Genomic DNA, 25,578 nt, shown 5'->3' on the forward strand with positions numbered 1-25,578 from the left:
CAGCCATGCAACAGTCAACCTAAACCACCAGCCAAGTGCCTATCCGTGCACACCGCCAGCCAAGTACCATCCATGCACACTGCCAGGCAAGCACCATCCAAAGCACACAGCCAGGCAAGCACCATCCAAAGCACACTGCCAGGCAAGCGCTAGTCTGCCCACACCATCAGCCAAGTGCAAGTCTGAGCAGCCTCCAAACCTCTTATTAAAAAAAAAAAAAAAAACATGGTGTCTAGTGGGCTTTGCCTCCTCTGGGGGGTAGATAGGAGGCAAAGACGGTCCCTTTAGTGTTTGGGGGTGGGGACATGGTCATGCCCATTTCGGGCAGCTCCTACCCCTACACATTCAAATAAAAGAACCCTGATTCCTAGTGGGCTTCCTGCCCTCCCTAGGGGGCAGCGGGGTAATAACCTCCATCTGCTTTCCCTCCCGGAGCGGGACAGACAGACTGTTATTATTAGGGTCTGGGGGGTGGAGGCACTGGCATGCCTATTGTGGGCAGCCTCCACTCTCTTTTATAAAAAATAAAACAATAATCCCTGTGCCAACTGGGGGGGCTATTGCCACCATCTGCGCCGCGGGGGTCAAAAATGCTGCAGCAATTTTTGGGAGGGGTGGGAGCATTATAATGCCCATTTAGGGCAGCCCCCACCACTAAGTATTAAAAAAACAAATCCCTGGTGTCAAGTGTGCTCCCTGCCGCCCCGGTGGGGGCCCAGTGGGGGGGGGGGGGTGACCGATAGGGGGCTACTGCCCTATCTACCCCAAGGGGGGCAGAAAGACAGAATATTCTATAAAATTCAGGGGTGTAACTCCCTGAACGTCTCAGGATTGTTTAACAGACACTATAATGAGAACGCAACCACTTGTGAAGGTTTAGTTATTTTAATGAAGGCAAAAATAATACAAGGAATAAACAAAGGTTATAGTCACTGGAATCCTCCAGGCTAAGTACGTTACCAGCCCACAGCACGGATGGTCCTAACTGTCCTCTGCATATACGCCGATCCCAGCGTATGCCAACAGAGGGCAGAAATGAAATGGCCGACAATGCCAATCGGTAGGCTGTGAGGGGCACGAAGAGTGTTGGGGAGAATCGAGGAGTCAGGGAAACACCCAGCCGGGGTCTCTACCTGAAGGGAGCAGCCGCTCAACCTCTTCCTCAGACTGCACCGGGACGCGGAGTCACCTCCTGGTGATGCGTCACCGATACCCCAATCACAAGCAAAGAAGACTGAACCGAGAGCAGCCGCTCGATCGATCCCGTGGACTTCCGAGTCTGTAACGCGGCAAACACCTCCTGGTGTGCGTTACAGCTGGCAGTCCCTGTATCTCTGGTCGGGCTGGGAGTTACGACTCCAACCAGCAAAAGCGCCACTGCGCTTTGACTCAGCAGAGTCAAAAAGCGAAGCTCAATGGTTATCCGGTAGAGCTTCCGGGTCCTTCACAGGTGACGATGGGGCAAGACACGGCCCAGGGAGTAACGACTCGACCTACCTCCGTTCTTGCCTTACTGGAGCACCACTCCGGAACACTGCTCTTCACTAAGCAGGTACGTCGGTGTAAACACAATATCCGACAGCGTTGTACCTCCCGGTTCCTCCCTTTATAGGGCGTGTTTTCCTTGAGTTATGTAACAGCTCTCCTGTTTACATAAGGGCGTGTTTTCCTTGAGTTATGTAACAGCTCTCCTGTTTACATAAGGGCGTGTTTTCCTTGAGTTATGTAACAGCTCTCCTGTTTACATAAGGGCGTGTTTTCCTTGAGTTATGTAACAGCTCTCCTGTTTACATAACCTCTCAACCGCTAAGCATCCTGGGAGATGTAGTCCGTTTTCGCTGGTTACCGTTTTCCTCCCCTCGCATGACAGGAATTCTTGACAGTACATCCTCCCTCTCAGCGGCTCCCCACGGGTCCAGCGCTGGCAGGAAAACGCCGATGGAACAAGGAGACCAAGCGCGGAGCATGAACCCCTTCAGCCGGTTCCCATGACTGCTCCTCCGGGCCATACCCTTTCCACGCAACCAGGTACCACAGCTTCCCCCTGCGCCATTTGGACGCCCGTATGCCCGACACTTCATACTCCACCTCCGACTCCACGCATACCGGCCTGGGTGTCCCAGACGGCTTGGAGGGTGCTGGTTTGAGCAATGATACATGAAAGACAGGGTGTATCCGCAATGACTGGGGCAAGCACACCTTCACGTTCACGGGACCCATACACTTGGTAATTCGATAGGGGCCCATGTACTTGGGATGGAACACACTGTTCTTTCGAAACCTCATGTTTCTTGTGGATATCCAGACGTAGTCTCCAGTGCGGTACAGTGGCCCGGGCCTTCTCTTCCTGTCTGCCGCAGCCTTGTATCTTCTCTTGGCCTCTATTAGGACAGCCCTTGAGCGCATCAACGTGTCTTTTATGTGTGCCACCCTGTCCGCTGTGGCGGGAATCCGGTCCTCTCTGAACGGATGTAGAAATGGCAAGAACCTGGGATGTTGGCCATAGTTGCTATAGAACGGAGATGACTGTGTGGAGCTGTGAGTGGCGTTGTTATAGGCTATCTCTGCAACCCATAGCAAGTCGACCCATTCTTCCCTGCCCTGGTCCACAAAACATCGCAGATACTGTTTGAGCGTTTGGTTCAGGCGCTCGGTTTGGCCGTCCGTTTGAGGGTGGTAGCTGGTGGACAGGGCGGTCTTAACATGCAGCGCAGTGCACCAAGTCTTCCAGAATTGCGCAGTAAACTGCGACCCCCGGTCCGACACGATCACCCCAGGTAATCCATGCAGTCGTACCACATTCTTTAGGAGTAGTGACACCAATTCCCCGGCCGTAGGGACTCTCTTGCAGGGGATGAAGTGCCCCATTTTCGTCAAGTAATCCACCACCACCAGTATTGCCGTCATCCCCTGGTCTACCGGTAGGCCCACCACGAAGTCCAGAGATATGCTATCCCATGGTCTATCCGGGGTCGGAAGTGGATGTAAGAGCCCTTGGGTTTGGCCATGGTCGGCCTTCATGGTAGCACACGTAGGACACTCCTGTCCCCACCTCCTGACATCCACTCTCATGGTTGGCCACCAGAAATGCCGTCCCATGCTAGCCACCGTTTTTTCAAAGCCCAAATGACCTGCGCATGGAGAGTCATGGCACCAGATGAATGCTTGTTTCCTTAGCCTAGGCGTGGGTATCAATAGGCACCTGCCCTTCAGGGGTATCCCGTCCTTCAGCTGCCATTCTCTGTGACTGAGGAGCCACCTCCGCCATGCGAATGACCTGATCCCTCTCTTTATTCCCCTCAGGAAAGTATCCGGTTGGATAACCCCCAATACCATCCTCGGGGAAATGATGGAATGCTCGGTCGCAGGCAATGGTTCCTTAACTGCAGATTGACGGGACAGGGCGTCCGCCTTCCGGTTTTCCGTCCCCGGCCGATATGTGATGCGGAAGTTGAACCCCGCAAAGAAGATCATCCACCGCAGCTGTCTGGGAGAAAGGTGTCTTGTGGCCGTCATGAACTGTAGGTTCCGATGGTCCGTGTACACCGATACCACATGTCTTGCCCCCCATCAACCAATGCCTCCATTCGGTGAAGGCGTCCTTGATTGCGAGAAGCTCCTTCTCCGCAATATGGTAGTTGCGTTCGGCGTCGTTGAGTTTGCGGGACATGTACGCAACGGGATGAAGCACCCCTGTGTCGTGGTTGCGTTGGGACAAGATAGCCCCCAGCGCCACATCCGATGCGTCCGCTTCCACCACGTAGGGGAGATCCGGATCGGGGTGAGCCAACACCGGCGCCTTACCAAAGGCACTTTTCAGGGCCTCAAAGGCTGTGTTCGCTTCAGGGGACCAGACAAACTCCTTGGACTTCCTCAGTAGCTGTGTGATTGGGGCCACCAATCCTGAAAATCCATCTATAAACCGCCTGTAAAAGTTGGCGAAGCCAATGAAACTTTGGACGTCCTTCACGCTTTGGGGCACCGGCCATTCTTTCACCGCCTTGATCTTTCGTTCTGCCATCTCCTGTCCCTCTGGACTCAGCATCACTCCGAGGAATTCCACGGATGTGACAAGGAAGTCACACTTGCTGAGTTTACAAAACAGCATGTTTTCCCTCAGCTTTTGGAGCACAGCTTTGACGTGGTGTACGTGCTCCTCCACACTGGACGAATAGATGAGGATGTCGTCGATATATACGACCACGTAGATATCCAACTCCTCTCTGAATACCTCATTCAAAAAGTACTGAAAGGCTGCCGGGGCGTTGCACAGACCGAACGGCATGACGAGGTACTCAAAAAGGCCGAACCTGGTCTTAAAGGCGGTCTTCCACTCGTCTCCGTCCCTCAGTTTTTTTGTCAAACCATTTTTATTGCAGGACCAAGTACAGCTTACAGCAACCAGGATGCATGTCAATAATGCAGGTTTCCCATCCTCCCCTTAATCATTAATCCGTGTAGTATACACAGCCGTACTGCCCACATCCCAGAGGCCGGGCGGCGTCATATAGAAACATGGCACATTAATACGAAACTGTCAGGAGCATACTTCCGGTGAAGAACCCCGCTGCCCGCTTTTGATCGCTGTCCCTCTGCTCCCCTAACTACCTACAGAACTTACAACCTACTTTCAGCAAACCTTAAACTTGAAAACTCCCCCTCCACCCACCCCTCCCTAGTGCCCTCCCGATTGCGCCTGGTCAGGAACATATAGCATGTGTGGCGGGTAACAGGAAAAATGGAGTAATCCCTATTCGTGCGTGCTTGGCAGGGGGGCCAGTGGTACGACTTCGTCCGCTGCTTCCCCAGAGCTCTCACCCTCCTCCCCACTGGCTGGGCTATCTCGCAGGGCCTGCACCATCACCTCCCATGCCATTGCCGCCGCCTGAGCCCGGTCGTCCGGTTTTCGGTGAGCTAGTTGGTACCTGAGTGTGCTCTCGCTAGCCGCCCATTTGAGAAATTCATTGAGCCATCGCCGGTGTGTAGGCCCCGCCTTCGACTTCCACCCTTTCGTCACCTCTCGCTTAGCTAGGAGAAGGCCCATGTCTATAAACTTGCTGGACATTTTATTCTTGGGCGTGTGCGGGAACCAGTGGAGTATACAAACGGCCGCGTCGTATTGTAGGTCCCTATCTGCTACGTCATTCAACGTGTCGCCGACCCCCTCCCAGTACTCCTGCAGGTTTGGGCAGGTCCTCAGCATATGGACCAGGTCCGCTCCCACTCTATTACATCTAGGGCACGCAGCTTCCGCGGCTCCAAAATATTTCCTAATTTTTCCTGGGGTAAGGTATGCCCTATGGAGCACATAAAAGTGTATCAATTGGAATCGCGCGTTTCTCGTGCTTTTTCTGGCTCTGCGCACCAATTGCGCCCAAGTGGTGTCAGGGATGTCCACCTGCAGATCCAGCTCCCACTTGTTTTTTAAAGCAGTTAGGGGCTGGAGTGTCTCCCTCACCATCCGCGAGTAAAGGCACGTCACTGCCTTAAAGGTGCCAGCCGACATCATCGTATATTGGCACACCTGTGTCGTTGTAGGTTCAACTAGGCCCTCGCCCCAGTGCGCCTGTATAGCCCTCACCACCGCCGCATGCAAGAGGTAATCCCCTCTCGGGAGGTCGTAGCGATCCCGCAGAGTCTGGAACGGGGACAGCACGCCATCGTCATACAGGTCCCCCAACATCTGCAGGCCCGCCTCCTCCCATAACTGCAGCCTCGACCAATCACCCCCATGAGGGAGTGCCGTCACCATGCCCAGTGGGATTTCGGGCGCATATGGGTGTCTGACTCCAGCTCTCCTCTGCGAGCTATTCCAGCATAGACGGCTCGTCTCCGTCCCTCATGCGCACCAGATGGTATGCCCCTTTCAAATCCAACTTGGTGTAGATACGAGCTTTCTTGACCTGTTCCAGAAGTACACTGATGAGAGGCAAGGGGTACCGATTCTTTACGGTTATCGCATTCAATGCCCTAAAGTCCACACAGGCTCTCAGCTCCCCATTAGCCTTCGGGATGAAGAAGAGTGGCGAGGCGGCCGGAGACTTGGACGGGCGGATGAATCCTAGCTTGAGGAGTTTATCCAGGTACCCCCGGAGATGCACGTTTTCAGGCTCCGTCAGGGCATACAGCCTGCCGCTGGGAACGCTGGCCCCTGGCACCAGGTCGATCTGGCAGTCAAACTGTCTATGTGGTGGTAGCACTTCCGCCTTCACCTCATCAAATACATCCTCAAAACTGTGATAAGCCTGGGGGAGAGCCACATCTTTTTCTGCCGCTGTAGCCACCGTCTGACTCCCGCTCTCATCTGCGTCAAGGGATTCCGTTCTTATTCCACAATGCAGGATGCAATACGGTGACGTCAGTTCGATGCGATGTGTTGGCCAATCCACAGAGGGGTTGTGTTTCTGTAGCCACGGCAATCCCAATATGACGCCATATTGGGGCGCTCGGATGATGTTAAAATCGATTTGTTCCAAATGGTTCCTCCCACATCTCATCGGAAGGACCCCCGTGTGCTGCCCGATGGGCCCCGTCACCAATCGCCTTCCGTCTACAGCATAGACGTCTTCGGGTACAGCTTTGGGAAGAAGCACTAGCCCTAGCCTGCATGCCTCGTTGTGGTCCATAAACATGCCAGTGGCCCCTGAATCCACCATGGCCACAACGGGTATCCACTGGTCATGCACTCCCACGTGCACCGTGAGAAACAGGTGTCGTTGTCCCTTAGTGACCGAGTTGGAAAGTGAAGGGATGGATGAGTGACTCCGAGATGCCCCTTCTTTGGTCTGGGAGTCCTCTAGTTTTCCGCCGGTACGTCCACCACGGCTGTTACCGACCGGTTGGCCCGATAACGTGACGTCTTCGGTTTGGCAGGGCATTCACGTACGTAGTGGCCTTTTTTGCCACAATATAGGCACAATCCTTGTTTACGGCGTGACTCTTTCTCCGTGGCTGTGAGGCTCGCTCGTATTGCGCCGATGTCCATGGGTTCTACCTTGGATGCGGTGGCAGTTTCAGGACTTCCCACTGTCACATAGGATGGAAGGGATTTTCCTTTTCTCCCATGATCCCCCTTTCTTTCACTTAGCCTATGTTCCAGCCGTAATACCAGGTTGATAAGGCCCTGACATGTCTTGGGTTGTGGGTCAATATGAGCCACGGCGTCCTTGAGCTCCTCGCACAGCCCGTGATGGAAGAGCGCCGTCTGTTTAGCAACAGGCCACTTGGTTTCCGCAACCAGCCTTCGGAACGTGTTAAGATACTGCACCAGGTCGTTGGATCCCTGTCTCAACTCAAGCATTTCACGGTCCGCCGTGTACGAGTCAGCCCTTCTGTCGAAGACCTTCAGGAATTCCTCGCGAAAAGCACCCCAATCACATAAGATGGGGTCGTCCCTGCTCACCAGAGGTACGGCCCATTGTGCCGCGTTTCCAGCCAAATAGGATATAAGGAAAGCCACACGAGCCTGACTCGTGGGGAACGCCCTTGGTTTGCACGATAAATGTAGCGCCACTTGTGTGAGGAATACCTGCACTGTGTTAGGATCCCCACTGTACCTCTCTGGTGTTGCCAAGGGGACGGCTACCGGCATTTCCACTACTACCGCAGGGGTCTGGTTCGTGAGGGAGGTGCTGGGCGTGAGCGGGTCCAATTGGATAGCATCCAGTCTGGCTTTTACATCGGCTGTTTCTTGCCTGGAGGCAGCCAATTCAATTTGCACGGTCGCTAAAGCAGCCAGCACATCATCAAGTGTTGCCATGTCTGTTATCGACCGGGAGACAGTTAGTGTTTATTATGGTCGGATATTTTGTAACGCCCTGAACGTCTCAGGATTGTTTAACAGACACTATAATGAGAACGCAACCACTTGTGAAGGTTTAGTTATTTTAATGAAGGCAAAAATAATACAAGGAATAAACAAAGGTTATAGTCACTGGAATCCTCCAGGCTAAGTACGTTACCAGCCCACAGCACGGATGGTCCTAACCGTCCTCTGCATATACGCCGATCCCGGCGTATGCCAACAGAGGGCAGAAATGAAATGGCCGACAATGCCAATCGGTAGGCTGTGAGGGGCACGAAGAGTGTTGGGGAGAATCGAGGAGTCAGGGAAACACCCAGCCGGGGTCTCTACCTGAAGGGAGCAGCCGCTCAACCTCTTCCTCAGACTGCACCGGGACGCGGAGTCACCTCCTGGTGATGCGTCACAGATACCCCAATCACAAGCAAAGAAGACTGAACCGAGAGCAGCCGCTCGATCGATCCCGTGGACTTCCGAGTCTGTAACGCGGCAAACACCTCCTGGTGTGCGTTACAGCTGGCAGTCCCTGTATCTCTGGTCGGGCTGGGAGTTACGACTCCAACCAGCAAAAGCGCCACTGCGCTTTGACTCAGCCGAGTCAGAAAGCGAAGCTCAATGGTTATCCGGTAGAGCTTCCGGGTCCTTCACAGGTGACGATGGGGCAAGACACGGCCCAGGGAGTAACGACTCGACCTACCTCCATTCTTGCCTTACTGGAGCACCACTCCGGAACACTGCTCTTCACTAAGCAGGTACGTCGGTGTAAACACAATATCCGACAGCGTTGTACCTCCCGGTTCCTCCCTTTATAGGGCGTGTTTTCCTTGAGTTATGTAACAGCTCTCCTGTTTACATAAGGGCGTGTTTTCCTTGAGTTATGTAACAGCTCTCCTGTTTACATAAGGGCGTGTTTTCCTTGAGTTATGTAACAGCTCTCCTGTTTACATAAGGGCGTGTTTTCCTTGAGTTATGTAACAGCTCTCCTGTTTACATAACCTCTCAACCGCTAAGCATCCTGGGAGGTGTAGTCCGTTTTCGCTGGTTACCGTTTTCCTCCCCTCGCATGACAGGAATTCTTGACAAGGGGGGAGCAAAAGCCCTTCCCTGGTGTCTAGTGGGTGGACCACTGCTTGGGGATGCCCTCCTTCGACGATCTGCAAGCAGGGATCCACTAGGGAAGGGAATGATTGGAAAGGGTAGACTCTCCTTTCCAATGATACCTCTCCCGTCTGCCTACGTGCTCGGGGGGCTGAGATAGCCCCACGAGCACGTAGGCAGTGAAAGTGAAAAGATCCATTTTCAACGTAATGTCGTCAGAGTGTCATTACATTGAAAGAAAAATGTCTCGACAAGCTACAAGATGTCTTTTCCTGGAAGAAGTATTTTCCTGGAAGTACCCAGTGGGCCAGCGGCAACTGGACCTGGACCAGCTGGACCCTTCTACTGGCCTCTGCCTAACACCCTGTGAGTTTCTAAGTGCCTCCGCTGAGGTTCTGGGATAGTTTTTAGCAGTGTACCCCTGTGGTGGGTTGGGAGTTAAAGGACCAAGGCAGAAAGTAAAATCTTTGACCAGGCTAAATCTGGTTGCTGTATCTGACCCACATTCCATCGCGGTGAGCCTCAAATTGAGCTCAGGTCCAAGTCTACCACAGTCGTGGACTATCATTTATGCTTTGTACTTTTCAGCACTATTCCTACTTAAAACTTTAAAATTCATTCTGGCTCCTCTGACTTGATTTTTGTCATTTTGTGTATTAAATTTGGCCTGTTTCTCAAATTTCTTATGAAATTTTTAGTTTAGCCAGTCTGATCTGTGCCATAGCTACCAGGGGTTTGAGCTCAGGTTAATTTAGAAACTTTAAGGGTTGACGCTGACAAGGGTTATGATTATTCCTTGAGGTGGGTAGTCACACACCCCAATTATTATTCCAATTTCTTATACCCCTGCATTGAGCAGCTCTAATATGGGAGGACTCTGGTACAATCAAGAATGAAACCACAAGGCCTAAAGAACTAGTAGAACAAGTAGTTGCCTTGAAATAATTTTGCAACAAACCTCTAGCACCCAAAGTACACACATATTCCTTCAAACTCCAGAGAACATAGAATGTGTAGCTAAAGAGCAATGCCCTCCAAAAAGGTCAGTCCAAAAGAACGAGAAATAGTGCCACTTAACAGCATATAAAAAGTGAAATCCACTAAAATACTAATGCCGTTTTTAAATCCGTTAGGGGCAATTTTCATTACAGAGGGAACATTTGTTACAAATTTCTCCAATTGTTCCTAGAGGGTGGAGTCACCCACCCCAAATAATAGTTTGATATTTCAATCCGGCATTTTACAATACATAAATTGTTACAGACAAACGATTACATTAAAAAGCTTTAAAAAAAAATATGTTGTTTTGTAATTACCTGTTGGAAGGGGGTGGCTGTTGCACCGGAGGTCCTCGAGCTGCTTGTGAAACTGGAGCTTTAGTAAGACCCAACATTTCCTGTTTTTAAAGAATTTTTAAAAAGACAAATATTAAAATCACTTACCAACTACAACAAATTTAAAAGAAGAAAACCCAACTTCCATGGTAAAGTTAAGGAAGCAAGACACACCCTAGTTTAAACTTATGAAGTTAACCTATTTTAAGAGGAATCTGTCCAGTTTCAGAGACTTGGAAAAACCATCAGCTGGGTAACTGGTCCAGTATGTCAGGTATTCAATGAAATGTGCAAAATCATAGGACTGTAGGATCGTGCAATGGTTGCCAGGTTGGACTGTCTCTTGTTGGTTGCTGCAGGCCGAAAGGTAGCATGAAGCCTGTTTACTTACCAATGGCTACTCTTATTTGATCAAAAATACAGTTCAAAAGCCTAAGTTTTCTATTTTCTCCAATTCTAAGCACTATTTCACTCTTACAAAACAAAATCACCACTCTGGAAAATGTTACTGGAGACCATAAAATTACCACTGTTTATATTAGTCGTAAATGTGTGCCAATTTCAAAGGTTCTTTACAGTTGAAGGACAAAATTGGTTGCAGCCCTCTTAGCACTTAAACATGCAAATAGGCAGAGTCGGGCAGTGAAACAAACTGGCATCTCTTTACCATGCTGTGAATGGCGGCCCAAAACCGTGGCTACCATTGCTCACTTGTAGGCTGTTTTGAACAGTGGGCTGTTATGCCTAAGATGAGCTACACTAAAAGTAGGGGGTCACGCGCCTCCACCCAGGGAACTCATGGTCCAGAAATAAATGTAAAGGAGAAAATTAAAGGGTGCCACGGTGAAGAGAAAACCGTTATCACTGCCCATAAAATAAGGTCAGGACAGCGGCGAGGCCGGTGTGAGTAGTGTAATCCCTACTCCTCGGCCAGGGATGCCCAGCAGTGCTCTGTTGGTGTGTGGCATTCCTTCCTCAAATGGTGTGTGCACAGATTGAACGGGAACCCGTAATGAGGCTGGAACTCAGGGAGTTCAGTGGCTGAGAGAGGGGCTGTGCTGAGCAGTGATGCCCCAGAGGAGAGGTATATTTTAATGTGCCCCGAAGGGGCCTTGCCGTATTGCGAGAGTGGTATAGCAATGTGGTGACATCCAATGGCAGAGAAAAAATGAGGAGGACAGACAGGATTTTTTTCTTCCCTTATTCGTTAAGAAAAGAGTCTTCTAGTGGTGAAAAATGGAGAGAACTAAGGTCATAGATTTAGCAAAATGACAAGAAGATATTATGGAGTTCTTAGAAGCAATCTTACAAAAGCTAAAAAATGTTAAGCTAGAGTTAGAAGGCCCCTGGAGAGGGTGGAAAACAGGGAGGTGGGGTACATCAGTCACTAAAAGAGTAGAGTAGAAGAAAGAAAGGTCGCTTTGGCCAGTTGTCCGAAAACCTTAGGGAAAAGCAGAAAACATCAATTTGTCTAGTGATTTACTGGCAGAACAGTCCTGAGATAATGCTGCAAGAGCACATATTGTTATAGTCATGGGCTTCCAAATGCTGCCACTGGGCAACTCAGTAACTGAAGCGATGAAATTAGTTTCTATTTACATTTTTCTCTTTTCAGGCTGTGTAACGCCTGATTTTGTCAAGAAGGCATTCGTTCTGGTTATTACCTGGACCCCCAAAGCCTCCAGGTAGCTGGTTGGGGTGCCATAATTGTGGGATTGGCTGAGCCTTGATTTATTTATTGGCTATGTTATGTTAGCAATATGTATCCTTTTATAAAAATTAAAAACAGTTAAAACTAAACTTGTCGTTAATTTGGTGGGAGCAGTTTGTCCCTCATGGACCAAATTTCTAGCGAACATGGGCACTGATATGAGTTAAATTCAAATTATTATTTTTTTATTTTGCAAGTTCTAGTTTTGGCATACGTTACCCCATTTTATCTAGCCTTCCTAATGCTAACTAAATGAGTTTTTAAGCACTAGCAATATCCCAGAATATTCCAGTAGTCCTAAAAAAACAAAAAAGATGCTCATCTCTTTATAGTTCACATTAGTGTAGTAACCATAAAGTGCCTTGAACCTATTTCACAAATTTCCCTAGCTGTTTTTTCCATACCGAGTCAAGGTGTTCAGCACCATTATTTCCTTAGAGCTTTGCTACAGCAATGGAACCAATGGTATGTGTACTGAAGTTGCAATAATTTCGAAAATTATAAATTTTCTCGCCTCTAAATAAGCATTAGGCTACTTGGTCATGTTATAACCAGCCCTGTGACAGCTTCAGATCGGTGGTTCAATCCTGGACTTTAAGTTCCTTGTTGCTTTATAAGGAGCATTATGATACTAAAAGCCACAGTCCCTGCAGTCTGAATTTACGGACACACACCGAGAAAGAATCGCCATTTTGGTAATTTCCATTTGGCAAGGTGCCCTTCATTTCATTTATTCATTTAGATGACTGGTCCTTTTCTTTTCTGTCAGACAAACACCGAACCCTTCTCCCCCTGCTGCAGACGATGAACAGAGACCATCTGTTTAAATAAAGCTCTAAAATTGTCTGCCACCATCCACTTTTTACAGTTGTGATCAGCACTAGAAAACCTCTCAATAACTGTAAACTCTATACATTTTAAAGACAAAAAACAAGAGCATTTTGCAAGGACTGTGCACTTTATAACAAGCAGGGTAAGAGACACAACTGTAAGGTGGCCATCTGAAAGTCACAATATCAGATATACATGAGCCAGCACCTCGGAGGGCAAGTATCGCTCCTGTAACAGGAGTCACTGTCCTTTTGCCTCGGAGGGTGGCTGACCAGCTGCAGGGATGTTTCTAGTTTCAATATACATAGCAGGATTGTAGGGACTAGCTGTTGCCAGCAGTACCTGTATGCACAATTTAAAACACCCAAATCGTAGGTGAGACTTTTGTTGCACCGTTCTAAAATAGTATGCATGGTTTCTACACTGGGAAATGTTCCAGTCCAATAAGGAGGTCCCCTTAAACCTTCCCGTCTTAGGGTATATAAGGTCCTTTTTGCCAACGAGTCAGTTGACCAGTTGCCATCTCCTTTAATTTTTACTTGCATCTAATTTTGCTTCTCTTCTTTTGGCCACTCTAGATTACTCAGTGTTTTAACATATAGACTCGGTCTGGATTTGTTCTACTTAAAAACTGAAATTTTATTCTACAGCTTTATCAGTCTTTGAAGCGTTGGAACTTTACCTAATTTCAGCTTTGTTCTCCCATTTACAAGGTAAAGTAAATAAGTAACATTTTTATTAAGTGTACAAATACCAAAGTGTCTTAGCGCTAATAGCGAAAACCTCAAAGAAACTGGTCGGTGGTCATTAGGTGCACTTAACTTTGTGTGTGTTACAAAGAGACATGTTTTGAGCTGTTACCTAAAACATGGTAGACTGGGCGAGATCTTAAGGCCAGAGGAAGAGAATTCCAGAGTTTGCCACCAAGATAGCGTAAACTCCTTCCCCCCTATCACCCTCCCGCTATCTAGTTTTCTTTATCTTGGGGGCTTTTAACAGATGGGCTGACACGGATCGTCGAGCCCGTTTTGGAAAGTACTGAAAAAAATTGTTCCGATGGTAGTGTGAGCCGTTTTCATGCGGGGTGTTGTGAATGATGCACAATGCTTCAAACCTAATCCTATCTGCTACCTGTAACCAGTGAAGGTCCCATATATCTTTAGTGACTGAGTAAAATGTAGGCACTTTCAGGAGAAGCTGGGCTGCTGCATTTCTCCATTACTGTCATTTGGTCAGTGCGGCTTTCATAATGCCTAGCTACAAGACATTACAATTATTAAAAAGGGAAAATGTTTTCATTAATCTAATAATAAAGTAACATGTTGGGGTGGTATGATTTAACTGCTTTGCAAAACTGAGCTGGTCTTCTAAGACCATGCCAAGATTTCTAACTTTCGAGACAGGAGTGGCTAATGGGCCAAAGTCTGGTGGCTACCATGCTGAGCTCCAAAAGTTGGTGTTCTTACAAAGAGAATCACCTCGGTTTTCTCAACATTCATTTGAAAACGTTTCCACGCATCCAGATTGATACTTGAGTTAAGCAATATTTTAGGTTCGAGGCAGTGGGACCACCGTCTTCTGGAATGGCAACAATAATCTGTGTATCGTCGGCGTGAGAAACAGCCGAAAAGCCACAAGATTGAATGAGCTCTAACAGGGAAGTAAATAAAATATTAAACAGCATTGGGGATAAAGATGATCCCTGAGGGACTCTGCACGGTAGGGAAAAAAGCTTAGATTTGAAGTCATTCAATTTCACTCTTTGCAGTCTGTTAGTTAGGAATGAGCTGAGGGCCAGGGCTGCGCCACCAATCCTGATTCTCTCAAGCCGCTTGATAAGGACCTCATGGTTAACTGTATTGAATGCAGCTGAGAGATTGAGAAGGATTAAGGCCGCTCTTCCTCCCTTATCTACGATTCTGTGAATTTCTTCAGAGGCCTCCACTAAGGCGCACTCTGTGGAATGCTGGGTTCTGAAACCATGTTGATCCTGGTTCAAGGTTTCATTAGTCTCCAAAAATACAGTAATATCCTTGTTCATTGCTTTTTCAAGGAATTTAGCCAGAAAGGGCAATCGGTCGATCAGCCAATAGTTATTTATGTCTGTTGGATTGAGATTGGGTTTTTCAATATAGGTAGCACATATGCTAACTTTCAGTCTATTGGAAAGGTTCCGGCCTCTAATATTTGGTTTAAATGTTTTGGAAGATGTATCACCATTAAATTTGGTACCATGTGCCAGATGCATAAAGGCCAGGGGTCAGCTGGAGAGCCAGACTTCGTTGTGGTAATGAGATTCTATACTTCCTCCTCCGAGAGAGGGGAAAAGTTGCACAGGCGTTCTTGAAGATTGCATTCTTTAAGTCAGCTGTATTAGGGGCCACCACTAATGTCTGATTGGGGGCAAGATCAGTGCCTCCTGTGCCTCTTACCGAGGATGTCATTACGATTTCATCATAGATACACTGAATTTTATTTTGAAAAAAGTATGCTATGTTATTGCAGCTATTCTGATCCATGCTATGGGAAGAACCTGCTTTAAAATTAGTAAGAGAGGTGATAGTTTTGAATAACTGCAAAGAAGAGTTTTTAGCCGTTTTTATTTTTATAGAAAAAAATTGAGTTTTAGTACTATTAATCAGAGTATAGCACTCCTTACAGATGCTGATAATTATCTTTAGCTATTGGATCATACTCCTTACTCCAGAGTCGTTCAGCATACCAGACATTTCTGTTTAAGGCCATTTAGTTTGGGGGTGTACCACGGCAATGAGCGTAGTTTATGATAGGTAATAATCCGTTTTTCTGGCGCCAGCTGGGTCAAAGCAGAATTTACAAACTTGAGAGATTACTGGAGGCTGCGTTAAAGTCTGGGTCTATGACCAAACTATTATTACAAAAAGTGGTCTCTAATTCTCTTTTAGAGACCGCACACCAAGAGCAGAAAGTTATGAGGATTTGGCCGGTATTCTTGTCACACTTTTTACGGTCACAAACTTGTTCATATTCTTGCTGCAAGGAACCAACATGTTATGCGGTAAGCAATGCATCCTCACAGAGGGCATCCTTCACAAAACAGAGGGTCTGAACACATGAACCCATTATACTATCCCAGAACATCCCCGAGGTAGGGAAGTGAAGAATACTGGTTATAGGGGACTGTATGAATTTCCACAAGAGGGTCAGTAGATACTTTTTTCTCATGGGAGCAGTTAATAATGGCCCTGCCCCTGAATTTTATTCAGTTGACACCTACAGACAGGTTTTGGGGACCCAATTCAATAGAGCCTTATGCTCTGCTGAGATGCGATTTTAAAACATTATGACCCACCTTAGGAGAACTAAAAGAAGTAAAGTCAATTGTAGGACATGAAAGGGTCAACCAGATAACTTGTAAAAGGCCAGCATGAAATAGCTCTCTACACAGCCACATGATAATTTTTCAGCTCTACAATAATTAATCAGATAACAATGCAAAAAGGCCAGAGACTATTCCAAAACAAAATAAAGCAAGAGCCACCTCATGATATTGCAGAGCAAGAATATTTAAAGACGCATATAATATCCAAAATGCAGACTCGTCCATATCGAAACTTTACCATGTAACCTATCTATTTTATTTAGCTGATCATCTTACTTCATTTGTGCTTAAAATGTCAGTATGCTAATATCAATTAAAGAAAGGAAATAAATTATAAAAAGAAAACATAATTTGTACATGCAATGGCTGTATAATGCCAGTTTGCCTTTCGGCTTAACAGAAAAATGGAGCAAACGGTCTGTGACAATAACACTCAACAGCTACAAATAGTAATTGAAAAACCCTATCTGTACTTCATTGTTTAATACTGGTTTAACTTACCTGAAGCTGCTTTGCAGACAAGTCTTTTGTTCCACGGAAGACATAACTTTTTGAAATTCCTTCACATCCCAACTCGTGTACCTGCACCATTCTTCCAAAGGTAATAAGACCCACCAAAGCTGTTGGTGGTAAAAGACTTAATGACATCTGCATGGATTCTTTCAGAGCTTGTAAATCTTCATCATCCATGCATGTATCCACGACATAGAGAAATATCAAAGGCATCTGGGGACCACGCTGTTGAAAATACATTGGTTTAGGACATACAAATTTAATATACTAAAAGAAAAAGCTGCTTACCTTTGTTAGTGATATTCTGTCTACCTGCAGATTCCTCACCTTTGGAATACTCCAAGTGCAGACTAGATTCTGAAACGTTTTCAATAGCTCTCCTACACCAGTAAAGGGCAGTGGCTCCGTGTCACTAGAGCCATAAAGCACCTACTCCAGCATCCTGATGTCAGCTTCCTATCCATTTTTCCCTCCCTCCGAAGTGAGTAGGATGAGAATGACATCAGAAAGCCAGAGCGAGTGCATTATGGCGCAAGTGACATCACAACTGTAATTTCCGGGGCCGACACAGAGCCAGCACCACCTACTGGCTTGAAGGTTGAAAAATTCAAAACGTTTCCGGATCCTACCTGTGCCTGGGTTATTCTGAAGGTTAGGTATCTGCAGGGAGAAGTGCCAATCACAATGATTAAATTGCTTAGAGTACTACATGAGCAAAAATGTATTCCATGCTAGGCAACATGCTGCAAAAACGTTTTTCAAAGCTTGCCAGCTTCAGCAAGGAAACAGAAATATAAATATATTTTTTTTTATTTCATATGAACCCATGTGCGTTAACTGACAATAATTAGTCATGTATTTCCAGCCATGTGTATATGCACCCACGCAAAGACACACATATATATATATCAAAGGGGTTCACTTCCACAGGATCAGGAAGAAGGCGGCACACCCATCAGTGCTTTCAGGTAAGCGGTTGAAACGCGTTGTTGTTTACAGCTTAATAAAAGTACCTGAAAGCACTGATGGTTGTGCCGCCTTCTTCCTGATCCTGGAAGTGAACCCCTTTGATTTATGTGGCTGTCTGCCGCCACGGCTGGCACCGACGTTTTGGGCAGGCGAACGGCGTTAACGGCAGTACCAGTTTGGAAGAAAAAAAAAATATATATATAATCGTTCACCGCCATCAACTTGATAACTCTCCCCATAATCAACTCTAGGACTCACTTACTTACAGAACTCTCCTGCAGGGTCTGCATTTTAGAGCAATTAGACATGCCTGGCCTGGTTTTAAACTAACTCCTTGACACCGTATTTTTTTATTTAACTCATTCTACCCTTTTCTGAGAACTCAGCCTCCCTCCTTTAACTTAATGCAGACAACATTTCTGTAGAACTGCTGGTGTACTGCTTTATCGGCCTTCTTACATCATATAATATATAATGTTTCCCACTTGACAAAAATGACCCACAACTCATACGCCACTATTATTGTCATGTCTGGGCAATCGGTACTCTTCTACCATTTAGTGACTGTTTGCTGGGCTAGGCGCACTATGTGGGCATTTCGACTGCTAGTTGGACCACTGAACATACACCCTACATCTGAAACTGCCTTCTACAATATTAGTAATTCTGGTTCTTCCACTAATCGTACCCACAAAATCTCGTAAATGAATTGCACTGAAAGGTATGAAGTACTTCGCACCACCAAAGTAGGTGTAACACTTATTTGCAGTCTGCAATCTGCCTACTTACACAATTGACCCAGTATAAAACAATGAATTTTAGCTTTTCATTATATTTTTTGCATCTTCTACACGTTTGATGATAACATGCTACAAGTCCTGCCGTCTGCCTTAAGGAAGGCATTTTTAAATCATTTTCACAATTCTTTGTTCTCTTAACTGGACGTTTATTTATTTATTTTGTTTAGAATGTGGTCTTTCTTGGGGTAAAACAATCTTACACTGTCCGTTCCCTTTGTATTTGGCATCTTTTATGATGCAGCTACTGCTCATGGCAACCATCACAGACTGCTTGATACTAACACTGAGCAAGACTATAGACTTTAAAGTGAGTAACAGTTACCAGGGCCACGCTTGAGGAAAGGCTAACTGTTTGTTTTTGATGACCAAAGACCATTTTTTCATGTTCACCCGCTTGTCATCGGTTTGCAGTCGTAAAGCATAAAGTCATGACTTATTTATTCACCATATTCTTCAATATTGTCTAAGAGTTTAAGAAAGCTATGAAAGCGCAATTTGCCCAGTAAAAAGCAGCTCTCCAGAACGTAATAGCACAGCATCTGGATACTGACTTTTTGGTACTGAATTTATTTCCAGAATTCTAAATTATATGTTCGTAGAGAAAGAGGCAAATAATGCATGCTGGGTCTACACTTTGACTAACAGTACCCGACCAGTATCCCATCCCCCATTCCGACCAAACACCTCCGTCTAATACGGAGTCTCTCTATCACCTCTGATGTGTAATATTTAGGTGGTACCATTACTTAAGCTGATCAAATATCACATCTGTCGTGCAGTGATGTATGCCGACAACACAAGTTAATGATTAGATCTATTCATAATGTAAGCTTGTTCTTAGTGGACATCCTAACATTGATATGGCAGAACTTTAGCACAAACTGGCAAGACAATACAGGCCTCTCTCACTGGGGTATCATCTGAGCAGCAATCCACAGGGGTATGGATTGTTAACACACTATCACTCAATGATCAAACCAGCTCACCATTTTATCCAGCTGTTTATATGTTGCCCTCCTTGAAGAAAACAATTCCTCACATTCCCTAGCTTATGCATGTGCAAGAAGTACCTGCCTCGTGCGTTCACGATTAGAGTACTGCAACAGTCTTTGCATAGACCGTCCTGGCAAATCACTCAACAAGCTGTTGCGCATCCAGACCTTTACAGTTAAAGTAGCACCAGGGCGAAGAAAGTACAATCATGTAAGTAAGCCACCACTGAATAACACAAAAATAAAGTAATTTGCTTTAAATCTGCTTACACCATGCACAAAACCTGTTATAACGTGACCAAAGCTGCTTAAAAAAAGTAATTAAAAAATACCTTCCACAGCTCACTCTCCGAACTAGTAATCAGTTACCTTCCCATGTATCTAATATTATTTTTTCAAAGTGCAGGCTGGATGGCACACACTAACATCTAGGACCCAAGTTATGAAATGCACTACCTCTATTCCAAAGTCACAAGGAAACTCACACCATTTTTAAGAAGGCTCTCAAATCGTTTCTGTTCTGCTAATCCTAAATCTTGGTTTTGTTGGTCCCCTAGGGTGGATCTTTAAAGGTATATGGTCTCTAGTGCCAGGGTGCTCTGTTGATTGACCAAAAAATAATCAGCAATACAGTAGTTGGATTGAGCAAGTTTTGGAAGGAAAACGCTGGGGCAACCCAAGCAAACACTAACGCTGTAACTGCACCCATGACATTTTTATTCCAAAGTATGGAAAATTATCCAATCCAGACTTAATTCAATCCAACCCTGCAATCCCCCAGTCTGTATAAGTTCAACTGTCGCCATTCTGCCCATAACATTCTGCGTATTTGTAAAGTGCACTTATCGCCCATGGGTCTCAAGGTGCTGAATAACAGATGTTAATTGTTACCCAAATCCATGGTACTCATTTTATCGACCTCAGATGGATGACAGGCTGAGTGGACCCGCCGGAATTTGAACCTGTGACCATGAGGTCGAACACAGGCACCTGCAGTGGATGCATAAGTCCACTAAGCCACCAGACCCCACATAAATTACGCAACCATTCTTACGTATATCAACTGAGATTAGGAGACTGGCACAGCTAGCAAACTCACGGCACGGCTACTCTTATTTCAATTTACTACGAAGTCAAGATCGTACTTTTATTCGCTCAACTTGCACTGATAAAATGTAACCTTAATTGTCGTCACTTTTCGCACAATTTGCACTTCTTTCCACTTTCAATCGACTGAAATTATGAGCTCAGCACAGTCAAAGAGGTTAGATACTGTTGTTTTATGCTATTAAACACGAGGCACATGTCGATTACATTTTCTGTGGAGGGAGAGGGGAATGGCAACATTCAAATATTGTCAGATGACAAACAGGAATGTAACTTTGAAAAAACTTGATTACCCTACAAATCGTCTGAAAGATCAATTTTAATATTTCTTTTATGTAAATGATTGCAAAGGTTTAATTAATCATGCAAATAAACAATTACTCACATACTGCCGAGTGACCATGTGCATATGAATAAATAAAAATAAAAGTAGATCAAATTTACTGTTTTTCTTACCTGTACTACATATTCAATGCTGGAAAACTGAGGTAAAAGTTCTGCAGGCTGATTGATCTCGGATATTCCAGCATAAGTGGGCGGAAACTATAAGGGAATTTTGCATGTCATTCATGTTTTAAAACGACATAAGCTCAATTGCAGCAAACCATTATTTATTATTCAAGTGGCGAAGTAGAAAAAGTATTTGTGATTTTCAAACAGACAAACTATCCAAAACTGGCTATTCATAAAATAGACACATGATTACAGCATAGCTCAGTTAATCTTTAGCAAATCCCTCCCAAAAACAGGTTTATTCCTTTTTTGTTAAAACCTTAACATTAGATAATTTATTTTTCAATTATGGCTTTGCTACCTGTGCAATGGTCATTCATTTCTGAATCTATTTACCTTAATGCCTAATGAGATGTTAATGTAAAGGGAAAGGCCAATAAATAATTTACTATTTATTAAAATGAATTGAGTAACCTTTCCTTTTACCTTAACATCCCATAAGACATTAAATGCACTTTTTAGAAAGCACCTTGGGCACCAACCACACTTGCCCTCAAGAAACACATTGCCAAAAAACAAAGAATGCCTGGTGTCACATCTCTTCTAAAGAAACTGAAACAGTTTTTCCACAAAGCAACTTCAGAACTGCTGTTAAAGCCCTCCTACTCTTACATCTTCATGGTGGTAACGCCCTGTTACATGGGCTCCCAGACTCCAAACTGGCAACCCTTTTGGGTATCCTATATACAGCAGTAGGTCTCATTTAGGGCCTGAAGAAATAGGATCACATCAACCCAATCCTGATGAAACTCCATTGGCAGCAGGCCTTTACCATCGATGCACAGGGTCTGGCACAACAAGCCCATATCCATTAGGACATTCCTAACCCCAGTGTAGATCTAATTTGGGAAAGAGTTGAAAACTCACCACTTTAAAGAACACTAGGTCACAGTGCATTAACCGTCCGCTACCTATCCTAACATATACACATACACATACACTCTCTCTTCTACCCCCCCTCAAAAAGGTTAGAATTATCTGAAGAAAGGAGGTTATAATTATCTATAGAAAGGAATGGGAAAGGAAAAATAATGTTCAGTCTCAAACACTTGAACACTGCTTACATGTTAAAATTATTAAAATGTTAAGTACATGATTTTTCACTCCTATATGAACAAGTTACTTACCTTCGGTAACGATGTATCTGTAAGAAACATTAGTTAGTTAGATTCCTCACCTTAGAATATCCCCAGGCGTCAGACTGGATCCGGAAGATTTTTCGTCAGCAATACCCCTTGCGCGTCGCTAGGCGTCGTCTGCGGCTCCGCGTCCGTCGTCGGCGTCGTGCGCCGGAATGACGTCGGAGTACTTAGACGCCGCCCTCGCGCGCTGACGTCAGTTCTTGTACATAGCCTTCCGCGCCAGGAACGCAGAGCCATGCAAAGACCGACACTGGTGCCAAAAATAAAATCTAGGGGCCTGAAAAGGAGAACCTTAACCCTAGATGTCAGTTCGCAGAACGGGGAGGATGGGTGGGTCGGTGAGGAATCTAACTAACTAATGTTTCTTACAGATACATCGTTACCGAAGGTAAGTAACTTGTTCATCTGAAAGAAACACGTTAGTTAGATTCCTCACGTTAGAATAGATACCCAAGCAATACCATCCCCGGTGGTGGGTCTGTGAACCAAGATCACACCAGAAAGTCCTGGAGGACAGAACGGCCGAAGAAGCCATCCCTCCGGACTTGGCTGTCAAGGCAATAAAGCCTGGCAAACGTGTGTAGCGAAGCCCACGTCGCCGCCTGACAGATGTCCTGCAAAGGGACACTGTGAGAAGTTGGCCTGATGTATGATGTCACTAGTTATAGTGTACACCTTATATCAGTCCAAATACCCTTATGGTGATTGGTTGTAAAGTCAACCTTATAGACCAGCTATCCTAGTGGTAGCATGGACAAGAGCAGTCTTAGGCTAAACTCTGAATGGCATGTGAAGCCAGCTGTGATACCATATATAATCCCTTGAATACCAAATGAAAGGACACCACAACAGATATATATATAAAATAAAGTGTATTTATTCTAAGCAAACCCTCAGCACTCTTTATGAGATTAGAGGTAAGTACAACACAGTCTTATTTATGCATACATTAAGTCACACAGGTAAGTAATACAGTTAGGCCCTAGGGGCCACGCAAACCATATACTAAGTAAGTGGTATAAGAGCCACTGTCACGGAAATAGAATAGGCCTAGGCCTAGGGAATCGCTGGGGCTACACTACACTAGCGTTAGTTAGGAAGTGGGAGGCCCACGGGATTCGTGTGCAGAGTGGAAACACTCACGCGTAATGCGTAAAAGTCAATAGCAATAGTACAGTTTAGAAAACGGTAGATTTAGGACACTTCCGGAGTAGCTAGGAAGTTGAGACTTGAAAACTAGACACTAGGATAGTCACTATCCTGATGAGCACCGGAGTACCCAAGTTACCTAGCCCACAGGCTGCGGGTGCATAGGGGTGAAGATGCGTCGTTTTCGTCGTCGACTCCTATGGATGCCTGAAGAAAGATGCTGACAGGCAGTCAGTGAAGAGTGTCCGGTGGATCCCAAGGCTGGGATCAAGAAGAGAAGAAACCTGCAAGCAGAGGGGACAGAGTCAAGGTCACTAGCCAGTGACCACGTGGAACCAGGAAGGAACCAGGCGATGTCGTGAAGAGTTGCAGGTGAAGGTGAAGCTTGTCGCTGCATCCAGGAGGACCAGGACGCGTCGAGGACGACCAGGACCAGGAGGCGAGCTATCCCACGAAGGCTCTTGCTGTCGGCGGCGTCGAAGTTGGACTAGGACTCACCAAGCCTTGGCAAGCGGAACCCACGAAGAACGAAGGACTTGCTTCTGCTTCAGACCAGGAAGGTCTGGGGTGCTTCTTCTTTGCAGAGAAGCGGGAGCCAGTCTGGAGGAGCCAAACCAGCGCAGAAGATTTCAGGGTGCGTCGTCACAGAGGCCACTAGCCAGCGGGCAAGCAACCGGACAGACGCGGCAAGCAGGAAAATGCTGAAGGGCCCCACGCAGGACTCGTGGAGTGTGGGGGGCTGATCTTCGGTGCAGATGGTGCTTGGGGTTGGGGCTTCTCAATCCCCGGTGCACAACTTCGAGGGTACCTCAGAAGCTGCGCTGTAAGTTACTAGCCACTTTTCCCAGGTAGCCGGTCCCACGTCGCTCGTCGCCTCCACGGATCTCAGCTCTGCTGCAGATGTGGATGAGGGTCGGAGAAGTCTGGAAGTCAAGGCTCTGGTCGGGCTCTGCAGTCGGTTCCTCGTAGAACGGTCGCAAAGCAAAGGGTAGTCTCTTGATGGTGCCTGTTTGCACAGGGTAGCCACTCCTTGGCTACAAGGGAGATTCTTCAGTCTTCTTCTTTCGTCGAATGTCGAAGGTCCAGAGTTTCTGTTCAGTTTTTCAGGTTCAGGATAATCTAAAGTCTTGAGGCCCAACTCCCACTCTTATACTAATCTGGGGGGCTGGGATACCTGCTAGGTCACGCCTTATGGGTGGGACCTGGGAGGGGGTGGTTACACCCACTTCCCTTTGTCCAGTTTCGCGCCAGAGCTGGGGCTGGAGTGCCCCAGCGCCGGTTTGAACTGGACTATGCAAGGAACACCTTGTGTGCCCCAGGCATGTCTCATTCCTTTCAGCCCACCCTGCCCCAATACACTAAAGGCTGTCTGGGGAGGTGCTAGCACCTCCCCAAGCAGGAAACCTATTGTCCAGGCCTCCCTGGCTGGGATCACTCCCAGCTGCAGGAGGTCAGACTTGTGTCGTGGCAGCAGCATCCACTTTGTGATGCTGAGGCTTTGGTCCGAGGTTACACAGCAAAGTAGGATTTTAACATGTCTCTCCCTCTAGAAGGGGGGAATAATATCCTCATCACCAGAAATGGTATGGGGGTATTATTCCAAAGTGTTAGACACCTTACACGACATGTTTTGATACAGCCCAACCATAGTTACCATAACCGTTTAAGATTATAAGGCACTTTAAGAGTATATGGTAGGCTATATCATAGAACAGCTATACGGACATGGTTCCGAAAGCTGCAGACAGGCTCAGCTCATGCTAGAGCACCATCTCACATGTTACCAAGCACTCTGCCTCCAGGATTGTTAAGGCCTGCCATAGGAGTGACTGATAGGTACACATGTGTCTATATATAAGGATAGATATAGGCATACTATATCTAAGCAAGGGGTGATTACACGACCTTGCCCCAGCTGAGTGATCAGCCAGTTGTGTCTGATTGGAAGGCCAGACCAGGGGTGGCATAATACATGCTGCAGCCCCTGGGAGGCCTAGGGTACACCTATGCCCTGGGTACCTAGGGTACACTGTACAGGGTCCAATAAGGTGATCCTTACCAATTGGTTATGTACCTAGGGTACATGGAGTCCATTTTACAGAGAGAGCAGACAGCCTGAGACCCTGAATGGCAGGATCTCAGGCCAACTAAGTCGAAAAACCAGCTAGACACTAGGCAAAAAGTTGGGGGTAACCATAGTCAGATATCCACCTTCCTACAGACACCCCGTCCCAAAGCAGTTGTAGCCGCTGTGGCC

The 25,578-nt window shown here is 46.4% G+C and overlaps 1 protein-coding gene across 1 annotated transcript in view; it reads right to left on the minus strand.

Moving 5' to 3' along the window:
- Nucleotides 1–25,578, minus strand: part of SEC23A (SEC23 homolog A, COPII component) — a 989,636-nt gene that overhangs the window by 863,528 nt on the left and 100,530 nt on the right. Inside the window, exons 4-6 of the mRNA XM_085626924.1 lie at nucleotides 20,974–21,060; nucleotides 16,638–16,874; nucleotides 10,216–10,295 (exon numbers count right to left, since the gene is read on the minus strand). Coding sequence (XP_085483050.1) covers nucleotides 10,216–10,295; nucleotides 16,638–16,874; nucleotides 20,974–21,060 — 404 coding nt within the window. The remainder of the gene's footprint in view (nucleotides 1–10,215; nucleotides 10,296–16,637; nucleotides 16,875–20,973; nucleotides 21,061–25,578) is intronic.

Source organism: Triturus cristatus, chromosome 9, assembly GCF_964204655.1.
Source record: "Triturus cristatus chromosome 9, aTriCri1.1, whole genome shotgun sequence".
Taxonomy (NCBI): Eukaryota; Metazoa; Chordata; class Amphibia; order Caudata; family Salamandridae; genus Triturus; species Triturus cristatus.